Source organism: Bos taurus, chromosome 9, assembly GCF_002263795.3.
Source record: "Bos taurus isolate L1 Dominette 01449 registration number 42190680 breed Hereford chromosome 9, ARS-UCD2.0, whole genome shotgun sequence".
Taxonomy (NCBI): Eukaryota; Metazoa; Chordata; class Mammalia; order Artiodactyla; family Bovidae; genus Bos; species Bos taurus.
In genome coordinates, this window is record NC_037336.1 from 94,989,983 (window position 1) to 95,011,731 (window position 21,749).

General features: G+C 53.5%; 2 protein-coding genes and 1 pseudogene across 5 annotated transcripts in view; 2 read left to right on the plus strand and 1 right to left on the minus strand.

The window, feature by feature from the left end:
- Positions 1–21,749, plus strand: part of TMEM181 (transmembrane protein 181) — a 63,200-nt gene that overhangs the window by 6,174 nt on the left and 35,277 nt on the right. The window contains exons 1-2 of one of the 3 annotated variants that reach the window (XM_059889969.1): positions 11,541–11,683; positions 13,026–18,588. The exons of 1 other annotated variant lie outside the window; for it this stretch is intronic. Coding sequence is in view for 1 of the 2 variants with exons in the window: in XM_059889968.1 (XP_059745951.1) it covers positions 11,676–11,683 (8 nt within the window). In the remaining variant the exon portion in view is untranslated. Of the gene's footprint in view, positions 1–11,540; positions 11,684–13,025; positions 18,589–21,749 lie in introns of those variants that run through there. One more of the 3 variants, XM_059889968.1, reaches the window with a different exon arrangement.
- Positions 1,417–12,663, minus strand: LOC104969639 (collagen alpha-1(I) chain). Of its 2 annotated transcripts, none has more exons than XM_059889970.1 (2): positions 11,097–12,663; positions 1,417–2,749 (listed from the first exon to the last, which is right to left on the minus strand). In XM_059889970.1, exon 1 carries the CDS (start codon positions 12,137–12,139, stop codon positions 11,390–11,392), a length of 750 nt encoding a protein of 249 aa, XP_059745953.1. In that variant the 5' UTR covers positions 12,140–12,663; the 3' UTR covers positions 1,417–2,749; positions 11,097–11,389. The 2 variants fall into 2 exon arrangements, 1 of the variants encoding a protein (XP_059745953.1); XR_003036462.2 differs by lacking the exon at positions 1,417–2,749 and adding an exon at positions 2,756–10,709 and having other exon boundaries at positions 11,097–11,562.
- Positions 11,541–14,234, plus strand: LOC101903438 (S-phase kinase-associated protein 1-like; annotated as a pseudogene).

Consider the following 21,749-nt stretch of genomic DNA (forward strand, 5'->3'; position numbering starts at 1 on the left):
TTGTGCAACACTGCCACCTCGTGGTCCTGCCTCTTCCTCCATCAGCCCCGAAACCCGGGAACTCGCCACACCTGTCCTGGAGCCGCCCTAGCCCGGGTCACCAGGGACCTCGAAGCATCAATCCAGTGGCCCCTTTCAGGCCCTCACCCAGTGTGATCCTGAAGGATTTGCCCCCGGGGCTGGGACACTCTCTCACAGCTCCTTGGTCCTTCCAGGGGCCCCAAAGATGCCCTTCCTTCACATTCCCTGGGCTTCCCTTGTGGCTCAGCTGGTAAAGAATCTGCCCGCAATGCGGGAGACCTGGGTTCGATCCCTGGGTTGGGAAGATCCCCTGGAGAAGGGAAAGGCTCCCCACTCCAGTATTCTGGCCTGGAGAATTCCATGGACTGTATAGTCCGTGGGGTCACAAAGAGTCGGACAGGACTGAGCGACTTTCACTTTCTTTTACGTTCTCCTCTGACACCTTGTCCTCTACATGGTCTCAACGCATCTTAGGCAAAGTCTCTTCCTGTTTACTGTCTGAGCTTAGAATGGACCCGACTTTTCCTCAAGGCCATGGCACTGTGATTAACAGCGCTAAGCATCTCTGGAAATTACCTTCTCAGGTGGGTGACCTCTTTCCTCCATGCAGTACCGGTGTGTGAATTGAGTACCACTGGATCCTATGAGCCAGGCATTAGCAGCTCTCGTTGCCCGTCGGGCAGCTTTCCAGGTCCGAAGGAGATGGTGAGAGTGGGTCCCAGAGGCTGGATGTGGGGTCAGACCTTTGTTCCTTGGGGAGTCCCGGTCCCCAAGGAGCTGCACGACCTGCTCCTGGTTATTCCCTGACTTCTGAGGTTCCTGGTCCTTATCTTGGCCCAGGGACAGTGTCTTGATCCCAGCTCAGAAACAGGGACATTTGAGGGTGTTTTCTGCTATAAGGTACAGAAAATAGAACACACAGGTGGGAGTCAAGATATAAATTCAAGTCCCGAGCCACAGGTTTTAACCTTGCTATTGGACTGGTCACTATGAGAGGAAGACCATGTCATACCTACTCTCCTTGCCAACCAGCCAGTCAGGAGGGAGACTGGCAGCAGGGGCAGCCTCTGTCAGCCTTGCCTGACCCCAGGAGGACGTAAGTGTCCTGCTTCCCCGGAATGAGGTCCCAGATGGGAATGGAGGTACCTGTTGGTTGTCGCCTTCCCCGCCTCTGCCTGTGAACCATCACCGTGGGGGTCTGATGCGTGGCCTCCAGGTTTCAGTGTTCACGTTTCTGCAGTTAAGACTTTGGTTTCTCTATCTCTGGCTGCCACAGGCTGTTCCAGGAACGGCACATTGACTTCCAGGGGGTCTAAAGAAGGGCTTTAGAAGGGTTTCTTAATAGGGCAAGGACCACACATTGAGTTATGAATAACACTGAACAGGGATCTGGAGTTTATTTTAAATGAAGGCTCATATGCTCTTTATTCTTTGAGGGGGAATCATGGGATCTGAGAATACTCAAGGTTCAGTTCAGTTCAGTTCAGTCGCTCAGTCGTGTCCGACTCTTTGCGACCCCATGAACTGCAGCACGCCAGGCCTCCCTGTCCATCACCAACTCCCGGAGTTCACCCAGACTCACGTCCATCGAGTCAGTGATGCCATCCAGCCATCTCATCCTCTGGCGTCCCCTTCTCCTCCTGCCCCCAATCCCTCCCAGCATCAGAGTCTTTTCCAGTGAGTCAACTCTTCACATGAGGTGGCCAAAGTACTGGAGTTTCAGCTTTAGCATCATTCCTTCCAAAGAAATCCCAGGGCTGACCTCCTTTAGAATGGACTGGTTGGATCTCCTTGCAGTCCAAGGGACTCTTAAGAGTCTTCTCCAACGGGACCTTAATTGCATTGGCAGAACTTTTTCCCCCTTCAGTGTCCATGAATATGGTAATCTCTCTGCCTGTGTCAACTTAAAAGTCACTCTAAAAATGAGGATGTTTCTGTCTGTAGACAAATTTCATCTCCCTGTAACTTTCATTAGAAGGTCCTGGTCTTGCTCTCAGGGGCCCAGAATGGGCCTACATCTTGGATTACTCAGCAGCCCTTGGGGACATTTTCAGGCAGCTTTGGCAGTGTCCCTGAGTATTTGTTTTCTTTTTCCAGTTTATAAACATCCTTCAGATGACGCAGCCCTTCAGGTGACGTCGTTCCCTGATGTCTGTACCATACGGGTCATTGTTTTCTGGCTTCTCCCTGTCTGTGTTTAGGGTTTAGATTCTTTCTGTGCCCCAAGTGATAGGATTTCAAGTTACACTGCACAGTGCAAGAAGGGAAATTATTGGATCATTTAACTAAAAAGTCCAGTGACAGATGTAACTTAGCCCAACTAAATTTAAGAACTCAGAAATGTCACAGGGGCTCAATTTTTCTCTTTTCTTGTAGCTTTGCTTTCCTCTTGGCCAGGCTTTTCCCAACAGAGAGCAAAGAGAGCCACAGCTGCTGCAGAGTCTCGCGCCCCCCGCTGGGCTGCGTCAGTGAACGCGGGGGCACTCATTCGTCATTTGGTGCTTCAGCTGCGCGACTCTGTGCTTGAGGGAAGTCCAGAATGCCTTGAACTGGCTGCTCGCTTTTGTCTTGCATGGGGATTCAATAACGAGGTGCTATGTGCTTATCAGGGCTCTTCCTAGTGGTTCACCCCAGCTTCATTTTTATGTGCATCTTAATGTGAGCAGAGCTATGACCCACACAGCAGAGTTTTTTTTTTTTTTCTTTAATGCTACATCTTGCCCTGAACCTAGAAGAAAAGAGGAAGATATTTGCTTCCTAGAGAGCAGAGCAGGTGTTAAGCACCCCAGTTATTCTCCAGGGGCCCGTCTTTCAGCTGCAGTGATGACTCAGCTTGTGCAGCAGAAAGAGCATCGTCTGCAAGAGGAGAACAGGCCTCCGATCTGGGGCAGGACGTCCAAGGCTTGAAGCGTGCCTTGTCCCTGAAACAGGAACCCTGGGGCTCTGGATTCGTTTCCAGGGCCACTGTGACAAAGTACCACGAACTGGGGGCTTAAGCAACAGACATTTATGGTCTCACAGTTCTGGAGGTCAGGATTCTGAGAACAGGATGGCAGGTTTATTTCTTCTGAGGGCTAGGAGGGAGAACCTATTCCAGGCCTTTCTCCTAGACTCTGGGGGCCCCGCAGGTCCCTGGGCTCATAGATGGCTGTCTTCAGATCGTCTGTCTATCATCCAAATTTTCCTCTCTTAAGAAGACACTAGCTCTGTTGGGCCAGGGCCCACTCTGACCTCATCTTAACTTGATCATCTGCAAAGACCCTATTTTCAAATAAGGCCACAGTCCCAGGCACCGGTGGTTAGAACTCCAGCATCTCTTGTGGACTTAGGTTCCTCCCTGCACATACTTTCTAAACCAGCAGCGGAATGTTTGATGAACAAGTCAGGAGGACTGAGTCCTGACTTGGAGCCATTGCTGCCGTCTTGGAATCAGCACGTCTTGTGGAACCATCTCAGAGCCCCCCTGGCTCTAAAACCAAGACAGCTGTGGGTCTGAAGGGGGTACCCCAGGGACGGTCTCCCCAGAAGACATGTCTGCAGTCTTGTCTGTGACCTGAGCTGCCTGAGGCTTATCAGGTTCAAGTTGGGAAAAGGGTATGTGTATGTGTGTGTGTGTGTGTGTGTGTGTGTGCGCGTGCGTGCGTGCACGCATGTGCATATGTGTACGCATGTGCACACGTGTGGATAGCACATGTGCATGCGTGTCTTGTGCACATGCAGGTGGACGTGCATGTGTGCACACACGTGTACATGTTCGTCCGTGTGTGTGTGTGTGCACACGTGCATGCACTGTGTACTAAACCTGGGAAAGTCTCAGGAAAACCAGGACCAGTCTCCCAGCTGAAGCCCTCCCACCTCCAAGGGCTGCACTTGCTGCCCTGCAACCCCCTTCGCTTTCCTTCCTTGGGAAGGTGTCCCCCTTTCTTTACACTCTCAGAGAACACGCTAGTGTAGCACCAGTCGCCTGACAAACCCAGTTGTGTCACTTGTTCAGTACCTGTGTCGGGTTGTGTCTCTACCAGGCTGGTGTCAGGCCTGGGATGCTGAGGACCAAGAAAGTTAACAGGAGATGGTGGGGGATGCAGGGGTCAAGCGCTGAGAGTGCAAGGTGCGCACGCTCAGTGCAGGCTCTCAGTCATGTCCGGCTCTTTGAGACACCATGGACTGTAGCCCACCAGGCTCCTCTCTCCATGGAATTCTCCAGGCAAGAATACTGGAGTGGGTTGCTATTTCCTTCTTTAGGGATCTTCCCAACTTGCATCTCTTGCATCTTCCTGCATTGGTAGGCAGATTCTTTACCGCTGAGCCATCAGTCTAACAGATTGGGACTGATGCTGAAAAACCCTCCAACTACCAAAAGCAGAGAAGGTGAAGGCTGTGGTGACACTAATTCCTCGTAAGCAGGGGCACCTGGGGGCCCTGAGTCAGGGCTGTGCTGAGCTGCATGTGTGGGATCAGGACTGGGCCCCAGCAGACTCACTAGTCTTCATTTTTGCAAATACCAACAGGTACTGAGGCAAGAGAGTGCATTTGTTTTAATGGTCTCTTAGAGGAGAGAATGAGATAATACATGTAAACTCTTTAGCATGGTAGGAAACTTAAAAGTGAGTCTGAAGGTTCTGTGTACAGTTATCTTACCTTTCGAGATGAAGAAAAGAATTGAAGCAAACATGTTTGTTTGTGGACTTTAAGACTATGGTAGCTAAACTCCAAAGATGGTACCCCAAAGAGCCTCTCTTCCCAGGATTCATGCTCTTTTGTTGTCCTTTGCCCTGGGACCCAGGCAGGCTCTGGCTCTCTTTTCACCAATAGAACGTGGTGGTAGAGATGCTGAATGACGCCTGAGAGTAGGTCACTGCAGCCCTGCAGCTTCAGCTTAGGTGTCTTAGAGCATCTGTCCCAGGAGAAACCAACCACCATGTGTGAAGTCCGGCTTCCCTGAGACCGTGAGGGGCCCAAGCCAGCCACATGGAGAAGCCACAGGGAGGAAGGAACACTGCCTGGCCAGCCCCCAGCTTTCCAGCCAGCCTAGCTCAGGCACCAGACATGCCTCCAGCAGAGCGAAGATGAGCCATCATGTGACTACAGCCCCAGATGTCATCTGAGTGCATTATCAAGGGAGACCACCAGCAAGCACCGCCCAGCTGAGCTCAGTCAACAGAGAACCGCAAGAGAGAACCAACTGCTGTCTCAAGTCACCGTAGGAGGCGCCGTCTGCGATGGCTCCCACTGCCCCCTACGCCCTGGCAAGCTCCCCACCCTGTGAGTGCAGGGTGGACCTGTGATCTGCTGATAACGGAAGGATCAGAGCAAAGGTGGTAGGATCCTGCTTGTGAGATTAGGTGACAGAAGACTGACCTCCGTTGCCCTCTCACTCTGATTCTCCTCACTTGCTCAGTCGGGGGACACAAAGCTACCACGTCGTAAGCTGTCCTGTGGGGAGCCCCAGTGACAAGGAACTGAGCGTGACCTCCAGATCTTGCCAACAATCACATTGTGAGCCTGGAGGCAGATCCTTCCCCAGTTGAGCCTTGAGAAGGCTTCCGTCACCGCTGACACCTTGACTGCAGCCTGTGAGGGAGCCTGAGCCCGAGGACCCAGCTAAGCTGCACCCGGAATTCCCTACCCCCAGAGACTGAGACATAATGCTGTTTCAAGCCACAAAGCCCTGGGTAATTTGTTCTGTGGCGATAGGAAACCAACAGAGTTACTTCAGGTTAGGGTAGTTTGTCATACAGCAATGAAACCTGGGAACAAGTACAATTATAATAAGACAACAAAAACAATAGCCTCATATTGTCAATTAGTGCCAGGCAGAACTTCTGTGCTCCTGGTGTTATTGTTGTTTAGTTGCTTTGTCTGACTCTTTTGTGACCCCATGGACTCTTAGGAGCCCACCAGGCTCCTCTGTCCATGGATCTTCCTGGCAAGAATACTGGAGTGGGTTGCCATTTCCTTCTCCATGGGATATTCCCAGACCAGGGATCAAATCCAGGTCTTCTGCATTGGCAGGCAGATTTTTTTTTTTTTAAACCACTGAGCCACCTGGGAAGCTCGCTCCCGGCATTACTAAACTTGATAAACAAGAGAAAGCATTTGAACCAAAGAGTTAGACCCTTGCTTCTAATTGTCAGTTCTTAGGAGTAGAGAAGACATTGAGAAGGAAGCACCCACACGTGATGCAACAAGAGGGCTGGGAAGTCTGCTCCCGCCTACAAATGATGGGGCGGGGCAGTCCTGGGAAGGCAGCAGGGGAGACAACTGAGCGGCTCGTGCAAGTACCTCTGCTTGTTGCAGGGAAGATAAGTCAGCAGCACAGGGCTGTTCAGGAGCTGTCAGGCCACAGGCCAAGAGGTGTTGCTAAACATCAACCGTCATCAACTGTCATCGTGCTTAAGGAAGACTTAAGGCTGAGGTTTTCCTGCCTTGGAACAAAGAGTAGGCATTTACCAAGTTGCTGGCATGGAATTAATTCTTCCATATTCTCTGTATTATCTAGGTCAGAAAAAATTTTCAAGAAATCTGCCACTTAGGAGGGTTCAGTTCAGTTGCTCAGTCGTGTCCGACTCTTTGTGACCCCATGAGCTGCAGCATGCCAGGCTTCCCTGTCTATCACCAACTCCCGGAGTTTACTCAAACTCATGTCCATTGAGTTGGTGATGCCATCCAACCATCTCATCCTCTGTCATCCCCTTCTCCTCCTGCCTTCAGTCTTTCCCAGCATCAGGGTCTTTTCCAATGAGTCAGTTCTTTGCATCAGGTGCCCACAGTATTGGAGTTTCAGCTTCAGCATCAGTCCTTCCAAGGAATATTCAGGACTAATTTCTTTTAGGATGGACTTGTTGGATCTCTTTACAGTGCAAGGGACTCTCAAGAGTCTTCTCCAGCACCACAGTTCAAAAGCATCAATTCTTCGGTGCTCAGCTTTCTTTATGGTCCAACTCTCACATCCATACACGACTACTGGAAAAACCATAGCTTTGACTAGATGGACCTGTGTTGGTAAAGTAATGTCTCTGCTTTTTAATATGGTGTCTAGGTTGGTCATAGTTTTTCTTCCAAGGGACAAGAGTCTTTTAATTTCACGGCTTCAGGAGGGTTAGAGAACAAATATCTGTACCCCCTCCAAGTTTCTAGGTTGAAGTCTCAATCCCCAGCATGGCTGTATTAGGAGTAAGGATGTAATTAAAAGTTAAGTGAGCCTCAGTGGTAAAGCAGCCGCCTGCAATGCAGGAGATGCAGGTTCGATCCCTGGGTCAGGAAGATCCCCTGAGGAAGGAAACGGCAACCCATTCCATTATTCCTGCCTGGAGAATCCCATGGACAGAAGAGCCTGGTGGGCTACAGTCCATGAGGTCACAGAGAGTCGGACACAACTGAGCGACAACAGAAGTCATGAAGGTGGGCCCTGGTCTGACAGGACTGTGTCCTGTGAGAAGGGACAGGAGAGACCCTGCACCAGGGAAGGGTCGTGTGAGGACACAGCAGGAGGGTGGCTGTCTGCAAGCCAGGAAGAGCCCTCATCAGAAACTAAATTGGCCAGAACCTGGATCTGGGACTTTTAGCCTCTAGAAGGTGAGGAAACCTTGGAGAAGGGCATGGCAACCCACTCCAGTATTCTTGCCTAGAGAGTCCCATGGACAGGGGAGTCTGGCAGGGGGCTACAGTCCATGGGGTCCCAAAGAGTCGCCCACGACTAAAGCGAATGAACACACACGCATGCAGTGTGAGGAAATAGACTTCTATTGCATAAGCCAGTCACTCTGCATTTTGTTGAGGCAGCCTGAGCTAAGACAGTAGGTTAGGAGGAATTGGACTACACCGTTTCTTTTCCTGAACTGGGGGCCCACTTAGAGCATGAATACTCAGTGTTAGCTGTCACTGGTTATTGTTAACCAAAAAGTCCAGGAAACCATGACAGAGTATGTACAAAATGCTAGACAAACGTCCCTTGCTAAGCTGGGAAATGAGTTGCATCCCTTGGAGCAGATAGCTGATTTCCTGGGGTAGCACAGCTTCTGCAGATGGGCCTCTTGAGTTGTTGCTTTGAGCTCTGAAAAACAGCCGTGAGTGGGAGTCAGCATGCTGCAGGCTGGTGGGCTTGACTCCGGTCCTATTCTAGAAGGAGATTATTTAAAAGAAATGGTTCACTGACCGTTAGGAAATGGAACATCAGGTCTGAGTAGGGTTTTTTAAGAATAAGTGGTATCAGACCAATCTTATTCGTGACATCGAGATCCTTTTTGAAGCAGGTAGTATTAGTAGGAGTGTTAGTCGCTCAGTCGTGTCCGACTCTTTGCAGTTCCATGGACTGCAGCCTGCCAGGCTCCTCTGTCCATGGGATTCTCCAGGCAAGAATACTGGAGTGGACTGTCATTCCCTTCTCCAAAGGATATTCTTGACCCAGATCAGCAAGGCAGGGTGTCAGATGAGCTTCCCAGGTGGCGCTAGCGGTGGAGAACCAAGAGAAACAGGCTCGATCTCTGGGTCCAGAAGATTCCCTGGAGGTGAGGACAACCTACTCCAGTATCCTTCCCTGGAGGATCCCACAGATAGAGAAGCCTGGCAGGCTACGGTCTGTAGGGTCGCAAAGATTCAGACACCACTGAAGCGACCTAGCATAGCAGAGCAGGGTTTCAAATACATACATACTCATTTTCCCATGGGTCAAATTTCCAAATTAAATAGGATTACTGGGGAATACTGTGGATATACTACAGCTGGATTTTAGAAGGTTTTAAAATAAGAACAAGGTTGACAAATGTGGGCTGTCTCTGTGGTTAGAGAGACTCCAGCTGGGGGCTCATTTGCATCAGAGTGTCTCTGTGGTTAGAGAGACTCTAGCTGGTGGCCCATTTGCATCCGGCCTCAGCTGGTCACGCTGCATCCCTGCCACATTCAATAATGCATGAGACACCAACACTGGAGGTCCCACACTGGGGTCAGGTCTTCCTGGGTTCTTTCTAACAGTTGCTGAGGAAAAGCACTTCACCTCTTCAGGCCTGTTTCCTGTCTATAAATGAGGATGATGACCACTGGTAACTCATCAAGCTGTTAAGAGAATTTACAGGCCTTAGGCTTTGCAGGTGCTCAGCAATTGCTGGTTATTCTCATTGGAGAGCATGAACCTGAGCAGAGAGCGGAGGGGACAACCTGAGAATGGAGTACTGGACCCAAGGGGTGGAAGCTGCCCACGTGCTTACTCTCAGGCTGACACAGACTCAGCTGCAGCGTGTTCATTCTGAGCTTAACGAGGGAGGTGCCCAACAGCAGCATGCTCGGAGGAGGGGGACCTGGAGGAGGATGTGGAGGGATGTGAGGGATGGCTAAGCAACAGACCAGCTTCCTACAAACCCCGGCACATGGCTCCCTTGGCCACAGACACCATCACGGCACCCTTCCATTTCCTCTCCCATCACAGTGCTAACGATGTAATTGTTTGGTTGTTCAGCTGTGTCCCACTAGAAGGTTAGTCCCAGGAGGACGGTGACTTGCCCATGGATTCTGCCTTGTTTCCAGAGCTGAGAAGCATGCCGGGCCCCCACTGAGCACTCAGTTAAGGTTGGAAGAACAGATGAGTGAGGATAAGAAGGATGGAAGTGACGCAGGGCCACAGCTCAAGGGAGGACCACTTCCTGGAGAAGTTACCAGGAGGCAGTGTGGGCCTCAAAGATGTCAACTCTTTTAAGACCTGGAGTCATCGGAAGAGAGCAGGGGGTCTGTGGGGATGTCTCGGGGAGGTGAGGTTGCTGGCCCAGTCCTCCAAGCAGGCATTTCTATACCCGATAAGCCTGGCTGCAACTGAGAGCTCAAAGCCAGCTGTCTCTGGGCAAATGCAGCCACCAACGTGTTTGGTTTCATTCTCAGAGATTAAAATATTTTTTTGAACAAGTTTGCAACGTTTTGGAATCGGAAGGCTGTCACCTGAAAACTCTCATTTGAAGTCAAACTCTTCAAAGCGTTGAGTGGCAGCTGCCCCCTTTAGACACTGCTGCCCCACCAGTCCCTGCAGCTACGCCGCCTTCACATTTCCTGGTCTTGTCAGGAAGAACCCTGTCCCTCTGAGAGTGTATGAAAAGAATTCGGGAGATAGTCTTTTGTTATTCCTTTAGGAATCGCAGTTTCAGATTCAGAGTGTGAATGGAATTTCTTGTCCTAATTACCAGGATTCAGGCTGTTGCTTTGTCTGGTAACCCCGACCCCACCCCAGCTTTCTAACCTTCACCCCATGAGGCTGGACACCATGCATTCTCTTCCACCCCACCCCCACCCCCGCTGACTGTAGGTGCTCCTCACACTTCTCTTTGGTAACTGTTAATACCTGTGCCTCTAAGTTTGATGAGGGCAGGGGCTGGGTGTTCATGTTGGTATCTTCAAGCTAGTCAACAGCTTAGTGAGCGAATGAGAAACGCACAAGGAAGGCAGCTGGAGTCTTTCATTTTCCCTCGTTTAAATCGGCCCCCAGCAACATTTCAGGACCTTCAGGGGACATTTCAACCAGTGCTCCAAAGAGGGTCTGGAAATATCTTCATCTGTTCTTGATTTCAGAACTTTAGAACCGTGAGGCAAGATGCTAAATCTAGAAAGTGCTTTTGGTCAGCTCATGTCTCCACACTGTGTAGAAGCAACTCAGACTGCGATGTTTCTGAACACTTGCTCCTGTCCGGGCGCCTTAGCAGAACGGTGACCTGCAGGGTCAGGCTGTCAGCTCTGTGGGAGGTGGGACCCACACACATCCCTCCTAAGAGTGCTTGTCCTGGGACAGAAAACCTGCACGCTCTGGTAGTCGTAGTTCAGAAAAGGTTTGTGGGAGAAGCTACCAGAAAAGCTCCCCTGTCCTCTTCACTTGGGTGTGTCAGAGGTTTGCCCCAGTTTTTAACATCTTCGGGGTCACAAACCTCTTTGTGAAAATGGAAAGTTACAGACCCCCTCGCCAGAAAAATGCAGACACCTATGCGGGAGGGCATGGCAACCCACTCCAGAATTCCTGCCTGGAGACTCCCCATGGACAGAGGAGCCTGGTGGGCTACAGTCCCTGGGGTGGCACAGAGTCAGACACGACCGAAGCGACTTACCACACAGGCATGGGCGTCTATGCAGACACCTTTCAGACAACCGCGGGCATTCCTGGACTCCCACGGCCGTTCTCACGCTGAGATGGAGACGCTCTGGAAGGAAAGGGTGGCTGAACTAACGCGCTGTCCCCTCCGCTGGGCGCAAGGGGTAAGAGTCAAGTCCTTCATTCATTCTATTGTGAACCCGTGTCTGACACCGCCCTCCACCCCTCCTACCCAGGGGCCGGCCTCGGCGCTCGAGGGGCTCAGGGGAGGTGGTCGCGCCGCGGGGGCCCTCCCCAGCGGCCTGGAAGCTAGGCCTGCCAGGGCTGCCCACCCGTCCACCGGCCTGCGCCCCCTTCCCGGGCCCGGCCCCTCTCACCCGGACCCCTGTCCCTTCCCCAGCCCTGCACCCCTCCCCCTCCCCGGCGCGGCCCCTCCCCGCGGCGAGCCGCTTCCGCGCACGTGACCAGGCCGCGCGTCGCGCTCGGCGAGTCTCCGGGAGCCGGCGCTCCCCGGGCCGCTGTCCCTCCGGCTCCGCCTGCCGCGGCCGCAGTGAGCGCCCCGAGCCCGCCCGGCGCCGAGGGCCGCGCCGCCGCGATGGAACCGTGAGTGCCGGCCCGGGCGAGGGGGGCGGTGGGTGCGGGGCGGGGAGTCCCTGGGTCCCCCCGGGCCCGGAGTTGGGGCTCCTCCGTCCGGCTCCGGGAGGCCGGCCGCGGGACCCCCGCCCACGTGGAGCCCGGGGGCCCGGGGAGGGCGTGCCGCCCGCGCTTCGTGCCGGGCACTCGGCGCAGGGGCCGCTCTACGGGCCCGCCTGCCCGGCTGGAGTTGGCGTCGGAGATGGGGTCAGGGTTCCAGGGCGGGACTCGGCCGAGCGCAGCGCAGGAAGGCCCTGCTCGCCCCGGGGAGCCGGGTGACCCCGTCTTTCCCCAGCGCAGCGCTATGGAGATGGCTGAGAAGTGCCTTGTCCCCCAACTGGTGCCCCTGCCCGGCCTTCCTGCTGCAAAGGCGGTGACCCCCTGCAAAGGGGGTGACCCCCTGCCCCGGGCCGAGGCCCTGTTCATCCCTGCTTTCTGTCCAAGCGCCAGGTAGAGGGCGGGGCGCTCCGTGGGCTCTTTGATGATGCTGCCACGTTGGGAGACCGCCGCAAGCCTCTTTAGATGTGGGGGACAGGAGGCTTACGAGTTTTACAGTCTGCTGACTTCAGGCTTATTACTAATGTGAAGTGAAGGGGTTTTAATGAGTAAGAAAACCTGTTCATGGCCTCACAGACGCCGTCCCTGAAGCTTGCAGTTGACGCCACAGAGTCACCTGGGTGTTCCTCAGGGGACATCTGGAAAAGAAGGAGAGAGAATTTGAAAGAAGTTTTAGTATTTGAGTCGCAAACGGTGGCGAGAAGGGGGTCCCTGTGTCTCTGGGGTGGGGAGCAGCGTCTGTGATGGGAGGTGAGGAGGGCAGGTCCCCACAATCAAAGGCTGCCCTGAGAGGGGACTGTGAGAACGTCTCTCTGTGTCTGAGGTTTTAGAGGCTGAAAGGTTTGCAGCGCACTTTTGCTCATTTCTCTGTGGACACAGAGACGCAGGATCTGGGCGTGTTGCCTGAATGCAAACACATGTGTTGCAAGGATAGGTTTTTCCTCCTACTTGTGTAGAAGTTTCTGACCTGATCACTTTAGCTCAACATGGGAAACCTGACTTGCATAAAGTATCAGGCCCAGACGGTCTTTGAAAGGTCTTCCTTTTACTTAAACCCCAGAGGGAGGTAGGATAGCGGTACTGCCTCTGCCCAACTCTGGGGGCAACATTCATTTGTGAAGTGAGAAGTGAAAGTGTTAGTTGCTCAGTCCTGTCCAACTCTCTGTGACCCCTTGGACTGTAACCTGCCAGGCTCCTCTGTCCATGGGATTTCCCAGGCAAGAATATTGGACTGGGTTGCCATTTCTTCCTCCAGGGGATCTTCCCGACCCAGGGATCGAACCCACATCTCATGCACTGCAGGCAGATTCTTTTCCATCTGAACCACGAGGCAAGTCCAGTTATGTGAACAGCACTTCTGAGAACACTGTGAAATTGTGACCCTGTGGCCTAGTGACAAGGAGCATGTCGAGGTCCTCACGTACCGAATCTCTTTGGGCCTGCACAACGCGGCAGCCCGAGTCTTAGAGTCGCTCTCCTGCAGAGGGTCGGCCACCAGATGCTGTCCTGTCGAGCAGGGGGCCCAGGATTGCTTATACAGAAGTCAGCTGGCCACCACCGTCCAATGCTCAGAACGGTACAGACCTGAAAATGAGGAAAACGTCTTTGGCAACAAATAAAAATCCTACCTGCCGCCTGTATTGGCCTTGCTCTCCGCCTTTCAGTTTTGCTGTTTGACGCCCCCAGCCTGCCGACTTCAGCCTTCGGCCCTCCATCTCCTTGAGACCTGACACCATGCCTTCCATTAAGTTACAGAGTTCTGATGGAGAGATATTCAAAGTTGATATTGAAATCGCAAAACAGTCTGTGACCATCAAGACTACGTTGGAAGATTTGGGAATGGGTGATGAAGGAGATGATGATCCAGTCCCCTTGACAAATGTTAATGCAGCAATATTAGAAAAGGTCGTTCAGTGGTGCGCCCACCACAAGGATGACCCTCCTCCTCCTGAGGATGATGAGAACAAAGGAAAATGAGCAGATGATATACCTGTTTGGGATCAAGCATTCCTGAAAGTTGACCAAGGGACACTCTTTGAGCTTATATTGGCAGCAAACTACTTAGACATTAAAGGTTTGCTTGATGTTACCTGCAAGACTTGCTAATATGATCAAGGGGAAAACTGAGGAGATGCGAAAGACATTCAATGTCAGAAATGATTTACTCAAGAAGGGGAAGCCCAGGTATGCCAAGAGAACCAGTGGTGTGAGGAGAAGTGAACTTTCACGTCGGAAGCCGTAACACTGTAAGGATTATTCCAAATACCAGTTGCATTGCTTTGTTTATAATTAACATTAGAAAAAACAGGCCGCGAATGCAGCAGCAAGTCAGCTGTATTAGCAGGACGTTCTCTCGTCGCCCGTGTAGTTTCAGTACAGTTCCCAACCTTGCGGCCCAGTTTCTTCTAAATGATCAAAAGTTCCTTTTCTTTGCTCTGAATAAAATTGAACTGTGGGATCCCTATGGAAAGTGGCATTTTGGGCTTTCCCTTTTTGTAAAGCAATTTCTACCTAGTTTATTGTCCAGTTAATTTTAGTTTAGTGACTTTTAAAGTTGGCATTGCAAATAAAGCAACTTGCAAAAAAAAAAAAAAAATCCTACCCTCCAAAAAAGCCCGGAAATCTAAAGCACGCACGTACAGGACTCCAGTGCCTGGTGGGGTCAGACTGCTCTTGGTACATGTGACGAGGAACCCACGGCACCACAGGTGAGAAGGGACGGGGCGGGAAGAGAAGCCAGGAGCAAGAACTGGCTAGGGAGACTGGGAGTGAGCAGAGCGGTTGCAGCAGGCTTCCGGGCTGGGTGCACTCACGCAGGGCTGTTGCCCTGACCCCTCTGCTCAGGTGTGTCCCAGCCTATTCTTTTTAAAAGGTCAGGAGAGGTTGCCATCAGAACCAGTCAGAAAAAAAGTGTTCCCAGTTCTTAAAGCTTTATGCTTAAGTTTCCTGCAAACACATTCCTTTTCTGGTAGTACTAGGGAAGCGAGAGGTGCTGGGAGTTAAGTGCGGGACAGGGGAGGGAGTGTCTCAATTTATTGCTAAAAATGACTAACAGGAACACCTGTGGCTGAGATTTCTCAGGTTCATTTGTTGCTTTGCTCTGACGCAGGCCATTTCTCTGATGGTTTCCATCAGGTCGCCCCTTGTGTGTGTCTCAATTGGCATTTATGGCGAGTTTTTGAAGAGTGTATTTTGCAAGTCTCCTTCCGCCTGGGTGCATTTAAGCGTAGAAAAAAAATGTGTTATTCAGACTTCTGCAACAGCAAGCAGGTGGCACAGGGGAGCCCTGCGGTGGTGGCTGTGTCCCAGGTCTTCTGAGTGTCCTGGGGCCCTAGGGGACAGCACACCTGGGTGGGTGTCCTGTTCGTTCAGCTGTAGAGCTGTTTAGATTTGCGTCCCTTAGGATGGTCTCCTTTCTGAACCGGAAGCGTCTCTGGACTAACGAGAGATGACAGGCGTTTACTGTGGGTCAGGTGCTCGTGTAGCGCTTCATATTTGTCATTCCACGTAACCCTCATCGCCTCCCTTCCTGTCGAGAGGTTTCTCTTATCCCAGTTTTCCAGATGGGGACACTGAGGCGCAGGGAAGTCCAGGCGAGTTTCTCCAGGCCACGGAGGACAAAAGCCCAGTGGGCCCCAGGGCCCACGGTCTTGGGCTCATGCACCCGGCTTCAGTCACAGCTGGCCCCGACCGAGCATTCGCAAAGTTCCCCCTCGTAACTCACCTCGTCATCACAGCAGCCCATGGTAGCAGGGTCCCTCAGTTTCCTGAATTTTACAGTTCAGGAATTAGGGGCTCCAGAAGGTGAAGTGGTTCACCTCAAACCACCCTGCTGGTCAGTGGGGCAAGGGCCTTCCAGCCCGGGCCGCTGGCCTCCAGAGCCTGCAGTTCTTAACCTCTGGGCTGGGGGCTGCCTAGCACGGGGCCTGCTTCCTTGCTCAGTTTGCCATGGAAAGGGTATTCGATGACCTGACCAACACGCTCCTGGGTCTGTGTCCCTGGGGGTGTGGCCTGGCAAGCAAGGATAACATGTGAATTCGTGGCTCCCTGAGCAGCCTGGAACATTGTTCGTCAGAATACGTTTTGAGATTGTTGGGCCTTGAATATCTGCCCAATGGCCTTTTGGAATAAGGATAATTTTTTTGTGATATATTCAAGTTGGTTGATTGAAATTTCAGAATTCTTGGGACTTCCCTGGTGGTCCGGTGACTGGGACTCTGTTCTCCCAGTGCAGGGGGCCTCTGTCAGGGAACTAGATTCTACATGCTGTGACTAAGAGTTCGAGTGCGGTAACTAAGATCTAGCACAGCCAAATAAATAAAAATGTTTTTTAAAAAGAAATTTCAGAATTCTTATTCTCCTTCTCAAACCCCATTAAATGGTGGGTCATTTAAAATGGGGAGTTTGGTGAGGCTACCATAGAGTGGTGGGTCTCCTTTCCACTTCTAACCTTGTAGGTTCAAATCCCACCTCGTGTCCTGCTGACTGGGACTTTGGCGGGTATATACTCTCCCCAGCCTCTGCTCTCCCATCTATAAATTGGGCTGATGATACCTGCCTCACAGGGAGACCTGACTGGGTCCCAGGTAGGTGCTTAGGGAACATACCTGATGTGTTTCCTGCAGTTGGGTGGGCTCTCTGATCCAGAGAAGGGGCGATATTACACAGTGGATCTTCAGGGGCATCGGGAGGATGAAAACAGTTTTTTTTGTTTTGTGTTTCTTTTTTTAAGAAAAAGTAGAGGGTAGGGCACAAGCACAACCATTCCTATTCATAACTAACTCGGTTGAGTCCTTCCTCTGTGCTTACCACACTCTTCTGAGAGTTCCATTTTTGTCTCCCTCCCTGTGGGTATTATTCTGCCCACCTCTGATTTTTGGACGAGGACACTGACGCCCCGAGAAGTTGCCTGGTTGCCCACCCAGCGTCTGCCTAGGAAGTGGGGAAGCCAGAATTTGAACCCAGCTTGACAGGCACCAGGCCGGCCCTTTGGGCCCTGGGAGATGAGACCACTTTTTGATACAGATTGTGAGAAAAATGAAATCTTAACTGAAACGTGAGAACTACCCAAGAGATGGACCATCCCTTTCCACCGCCCAGATTCTACATTTCTAATTCTACAGTGGGAAACCTGGGTATACGGTGAGCAAATAGCAGCGTTTGTAATCCTGAAGCGGCTTTAGTCTTTATTTATCCGCTGTACCATGACTCGATGAGCCGAGCAAAGACAGGTAATTCTTTGGTGTCACGGAGATGCGTCAGAGCTGGACAGGATCCGTGATGGCATCTTCTGGGACAGAAGTCTGCAGGCTGACTATACATCAGGGCTGGCTTTGGCTCTCATGTGGAGAAAATGTGACTCTGAGCCCCTGCAGCTCCTGTGACTGTTTCTCCCGGCTGTGTGCTGGTCACCCCCGGTGGGCTCTTGTCACCGCAGAAGCCGTGGTGCTCCCTGCCCCCCACCCCTCTCTCCGCCTCACTGAGAGACGCACCCTGAAGCGTGTTCTCTGCTCGCTCAGGTGTTGTCCACCGCCTGGCCCTTCTGCTCCAGCCAATAAAAGAGGCTCATTGAGTGCTCACCTCCCCCGAGGTTTCTTTCTAATGCTGTTTTATTAACTCTTATGAGGCCTGTGTGGGAAGGAGAAGTGCTTAGCGGGCAAAGGAGCGTTGGCCGTAGGCTGCTCCGGAGTGCCCGGCGGCCCTGACGGGATCCGGGCTTGTCCCCTGGCTGAGGGTGCCCCAGGGCAGGCTTTTGCTGGGAACCGCCTTGGCCAGCTCACTGACACCGAGGGCAAAGGTCAGAGCCACCAACGCATTAGAGAAAGAAGTTACACGTTGACAATTAACGTAGCAGGGAAAATAATGAGAACCTGGGGGAAACCAGGGAAACACCTGGCGTTTGTGAGGCACAGCACAGGGCGGGTTTTGGGGGCGCTGCAGACAGTTGTCACCCACGGGGAAATCCGGGGACAGGCGTGTGCGCCCCCTCCCTGTCCTGCAGGGGGAGATGGCTGCTTCCTCAGGGCAGCCAGTTGGTGGGTGCCTCCTGGGAGCCAGGACCTTGGTGGGTCCGGTCCGGGAAGGTGGAGGGAGGGGCCAGATGGTGGCCTCGACGGCAGTGCCTCAGCACCAGGGACGGCTGGGGACTGTCTCATGGTCAGAAAGGGCCGCCCAGGTGCCTTGAACTAGGAGGTTTCCACGTCTCCATGACTGCCTTAAAGTTTTGCTTTTCGTTTCAGTTTGTTTTTAGGGCTTGGGTATCAGCAGGAAGCTTTCGATTCGGATAGAAAACCTCATGAAAAGTGGCTGACACACCGGGCCGGGGGGTGGGGGGCGGGGTGGGTCTGGAATTTGAGGCGGGAACATCCAGGGTTAATCTGATGGTTCTGGGGACCCGGGCGGCGGGGTGTGTCTCCATATTTCTGTTCCCGCATCCTAATCTGTGGGCGGCAGCCACCCTCTGACATGTGGCGTGGTGACAGGCAGTGCCTCCCCTCAGTCACGGGCACTGAAAGCAGACAGCGACCGGCTGGTTTTCCTCAGGCTCCAGGCCAACAGAGAAGCAGGCTGGGAAGGGGAGAGTCCAGCATTTTCAGCCTCTGTTGTCGGGGGGCTGGTTTCACCGTCAGAGGAGCAGGGTGGGAGGCGGGCAGAGGATGCTCCTGGAAAGTCAGCGGGTAGTGCTTCCGCCCCACCCTGAAGATCCCTTCCGCGGCCGCGTGTTCCAGCGGACACGCCCCCAGGCGTGTAACACGCTTGCCCCGCGAGAGTCCTGAGGTGCTTGGCTGTCACCGTGAGTGACACGGGAGTCGCTGGAGGTCTGGCTTCCACGGGAGCGGATGGGGGGAGCAGAGCTCTGGGAAGGGGGCGGTAGGAGCTGAGGGGGGTTCGCAGGATGACAGGGGCCGCGCCGTCCTGGGGAAGCCGGCAGAGGCTCCGCCTGCACAGTGAGAAGGGCCGAGTCTCGTGTATCTTGAGGGTTTTGTGTACGGTGGGGAGCGAGGAAAAGACTCCAGAGGTTTCTGGCCTCAGCAGCCCGGTTGGAGCTGCCCATTCCCGAGGCGGGAAGACTGCAGGGCCTCCGTGGGAGGCCAGGGGTCCGGCTCTCAGCGCTGCACCCCCGAGGCGCCCACCCGAGGTCGGCGTGGAGACGTTCCGCCCACGCCAGGCCAGGTCTAGCCGGGCTGAGGCAGGACCGTGTGCGCGCTCGCCCCTGAAGCAGGCTGCCCTGCCTGGGGAGTGAGAGCTGAGCGGATGGGCAGGAGCAGCCTCGAGGGGCCCCAGTCAGGTGAAGAGGGTGCTCTCCCGGGAGAGCCCTGCAGGACGGGTGTCCCGCCATTTTTTCCTCCTGGGAATGGATGTCTCCACAAACACCTCTTCCTTGGAAGCATCCCTGGGAAACGTGATGAATGCACATGGTGGAGGGGAGGCAGGGCTCGCTAATTGGGATTAAAGCTGCAATTTTGGGTGTTGGCTTTCTAAGAAAGGGGTTTGTAGGTTCTCTAGGAAGTATATCTGTGATATCGTAAATCACCCGTGAAACTGAGGTTTAATTTAGAAGGGACCCAGAGAGTCCAAGTGACAGTCTTTTCCATCACACTGGAAAGGTCTTACAAGGTTGGAGTGGCTCCTTAGAAGCCAGGATTTTTGAGAGTGTGTGTGCGCGTTAGATGCCTTAGTGTGTAAAGATATACGGACCCAGAGAGGAAGACTGAGGTATGGGTCCCCTCAAGAGAAGAAGAGAGACATGGTTATGAGCCAGCAGGGTTTTGTAGGAAGTCTTCCTGCCCTGCTTATCGAGGTAGAAGACTTCATCTGTGGCTGCACTTGACCCGGCCAGGGTTCATGGGGAAATAGGAGCCGGTCGGTTCCCTGCTCCCGCGCCTCTCACCACCAACTGGAGGGAACCGCATGAACACTCTGGAGAAAACTAATAAAAGTTGAGTTGAACAGATGTTTTCTGAGTGCGTACCGTGTGTCTTTCTGGCGTCTGTGCAGTTAATTGATGCTTTATTTTCAAGCTCTCAGCTCGGTAGTGCTGACCACACGTGCTGTAGTGGTTTAATAGCCTGGGCAGCCAGTGCAAGCGATGGAGAAGCAGGAGAAAGCTTCATGGAGAGGGTGGGACACAGAGGTGAGCCGTGAATGCTGGGTCAGATTCAGGTAGCAGAAAAGAGTGTTTCAGATCGGGAGAGCAGTACATGGATGGGTTTGTCTGGCGGCTGGCTCAACCTCGTTGGGAAGCTTTATAGAACTTAAGGCCTAAATCCTGGAGTCTGACGCTTGTGTTTGAACTCTGCCTCTGCTCAGTTAAGAATCCACCTGCAATGCAGGAGACCTGGGTTAGATCCCTGGGGTGGGAAGATCCCCTGGAGACAGGAAAGGCTACCCCCTCCAGTATTCTGGCCTGGAGAATTCCGTGGGCTGTACTGTCCATGGGTCGCAGAGTCGGACACGACTGAGCGACTTTAACTTTTTCTGCGTTGAGATCCAGGACAAGTCACCTGCCTCAGCCTGAGTGTTCTCATCTGCGAAATGGGACCGTTAATAGTCCCTACCTCAGAAAGCAGCTGTGATGACTCAGGGAGGGTAGTTATTCTTGTAGGATACATGCGGGGTGGTAGGAATTTAGGGAAGGATTTGGGGGACCCTCGAAAGCCACAGCAAGGAGTTTAAACTGAGTCGAGTTGGCTGTGGGAGCCACGGAGGCCTTCTGTGCCGGGGTAGCATGTTAACGGTGCTGTGATACCCGCAGAGGAAGATGCACCTGGAAGACTGTTGCGGGACTCATGTGGGAGGGGACCAGGGCCTGGACTGGGAGGCTGGTGTGTGGGGAGCAGAGATGAGGAGGAAGCGAGGCGACACCTGTTCCAGGCCGGCGGTGCGGCAGGAACCTCTTCCGGGCCGGCGGTGCAGGATGAACCTCTTCCGGGCCGGCGGTGCAGGATGAACCTCTTCCGGGCCGGCGGTGCGGGATACATGAGAGACGGGCGGCGAGTGACCCCAGGGCTCTCGGACGTCGGGGTGGAGAAAGGTGGGAGGCAGGAAACGGGCAGTAGAAGCCGAGGTTTCCTTGATGCTATTTTGTTTTTTTTTTCATGGGTTCAGTTTCAAACCTCTTGACCGTGAAGTGATGTAGGACTTCCAAGATGTTTCGGGAGCCACAGTTTCTGGGTGCGGTCCGGGGCAGGCAGGAAGTTGGGGACCGTCCCGGGGGCAGGAGGAGTGTTAGAGACAAATCAGGAGATGCATGGTGGGCGCCCGCGGGTCCGCAGCGTGGGGTCCTGAATCCGGACTGGAGAGTTTCCAGAAGAGGGTGGGCGGCCGTGGAGGAGGAGGGTCTGAGGCCGCATCCGTTTTCTTTTTTTCTCCACCGCTTTCTGGCCTCTGAGCAGAGACCCGCTTGCTGGTGGCCTGGTCACAGGGCTGCAGGCCGTCTGCTCACGGGTTCGTGCCCGGGTATGGGCAGGTTTAGGCTTTAGCTTGACTGCGGGGATGTGTGGGCAGTTCAGCAAGGAGGTGGACTGGGCAGAGGGACCCCTGGGTGCCCGATCAGGAAAGGACGCCAGGAGGCACAGAGCCCGAGATGCTGGGTGGCTTCACGGGGCGGTGGCCTGTGCAGTCCCGTGACTTCTCGCCCTGTGTTTTTCCCGTCTGTGGTGGCGTCTTGGGAGTTCTCTGGACTGGCGTCAGAAGTGCGGGCCAGCAGTGCCAGCTTGAAAGCTCTGGGTGCGCTGTTTGAAAGCGTTCAGGGACTCGTGGCAAGCAGGCCGGTGGAGGGGGGCACGTCGTCAGTCTGTCTGTGGTCTGGGCGGTATCCCCTGGCCCAGGACACGGGCCGCCACATCCCTCCTGCATGAGGTGGGGTCCTGCCACTCGGGAAGTGGGGAGCAGAGAGACAGGAGGCCCGGGGCCCAGCCCATTCCCTGCAAACCCAGGCCAGCTGGGCTGGCTGTGCGATGCCATTCGCTCACCCTGG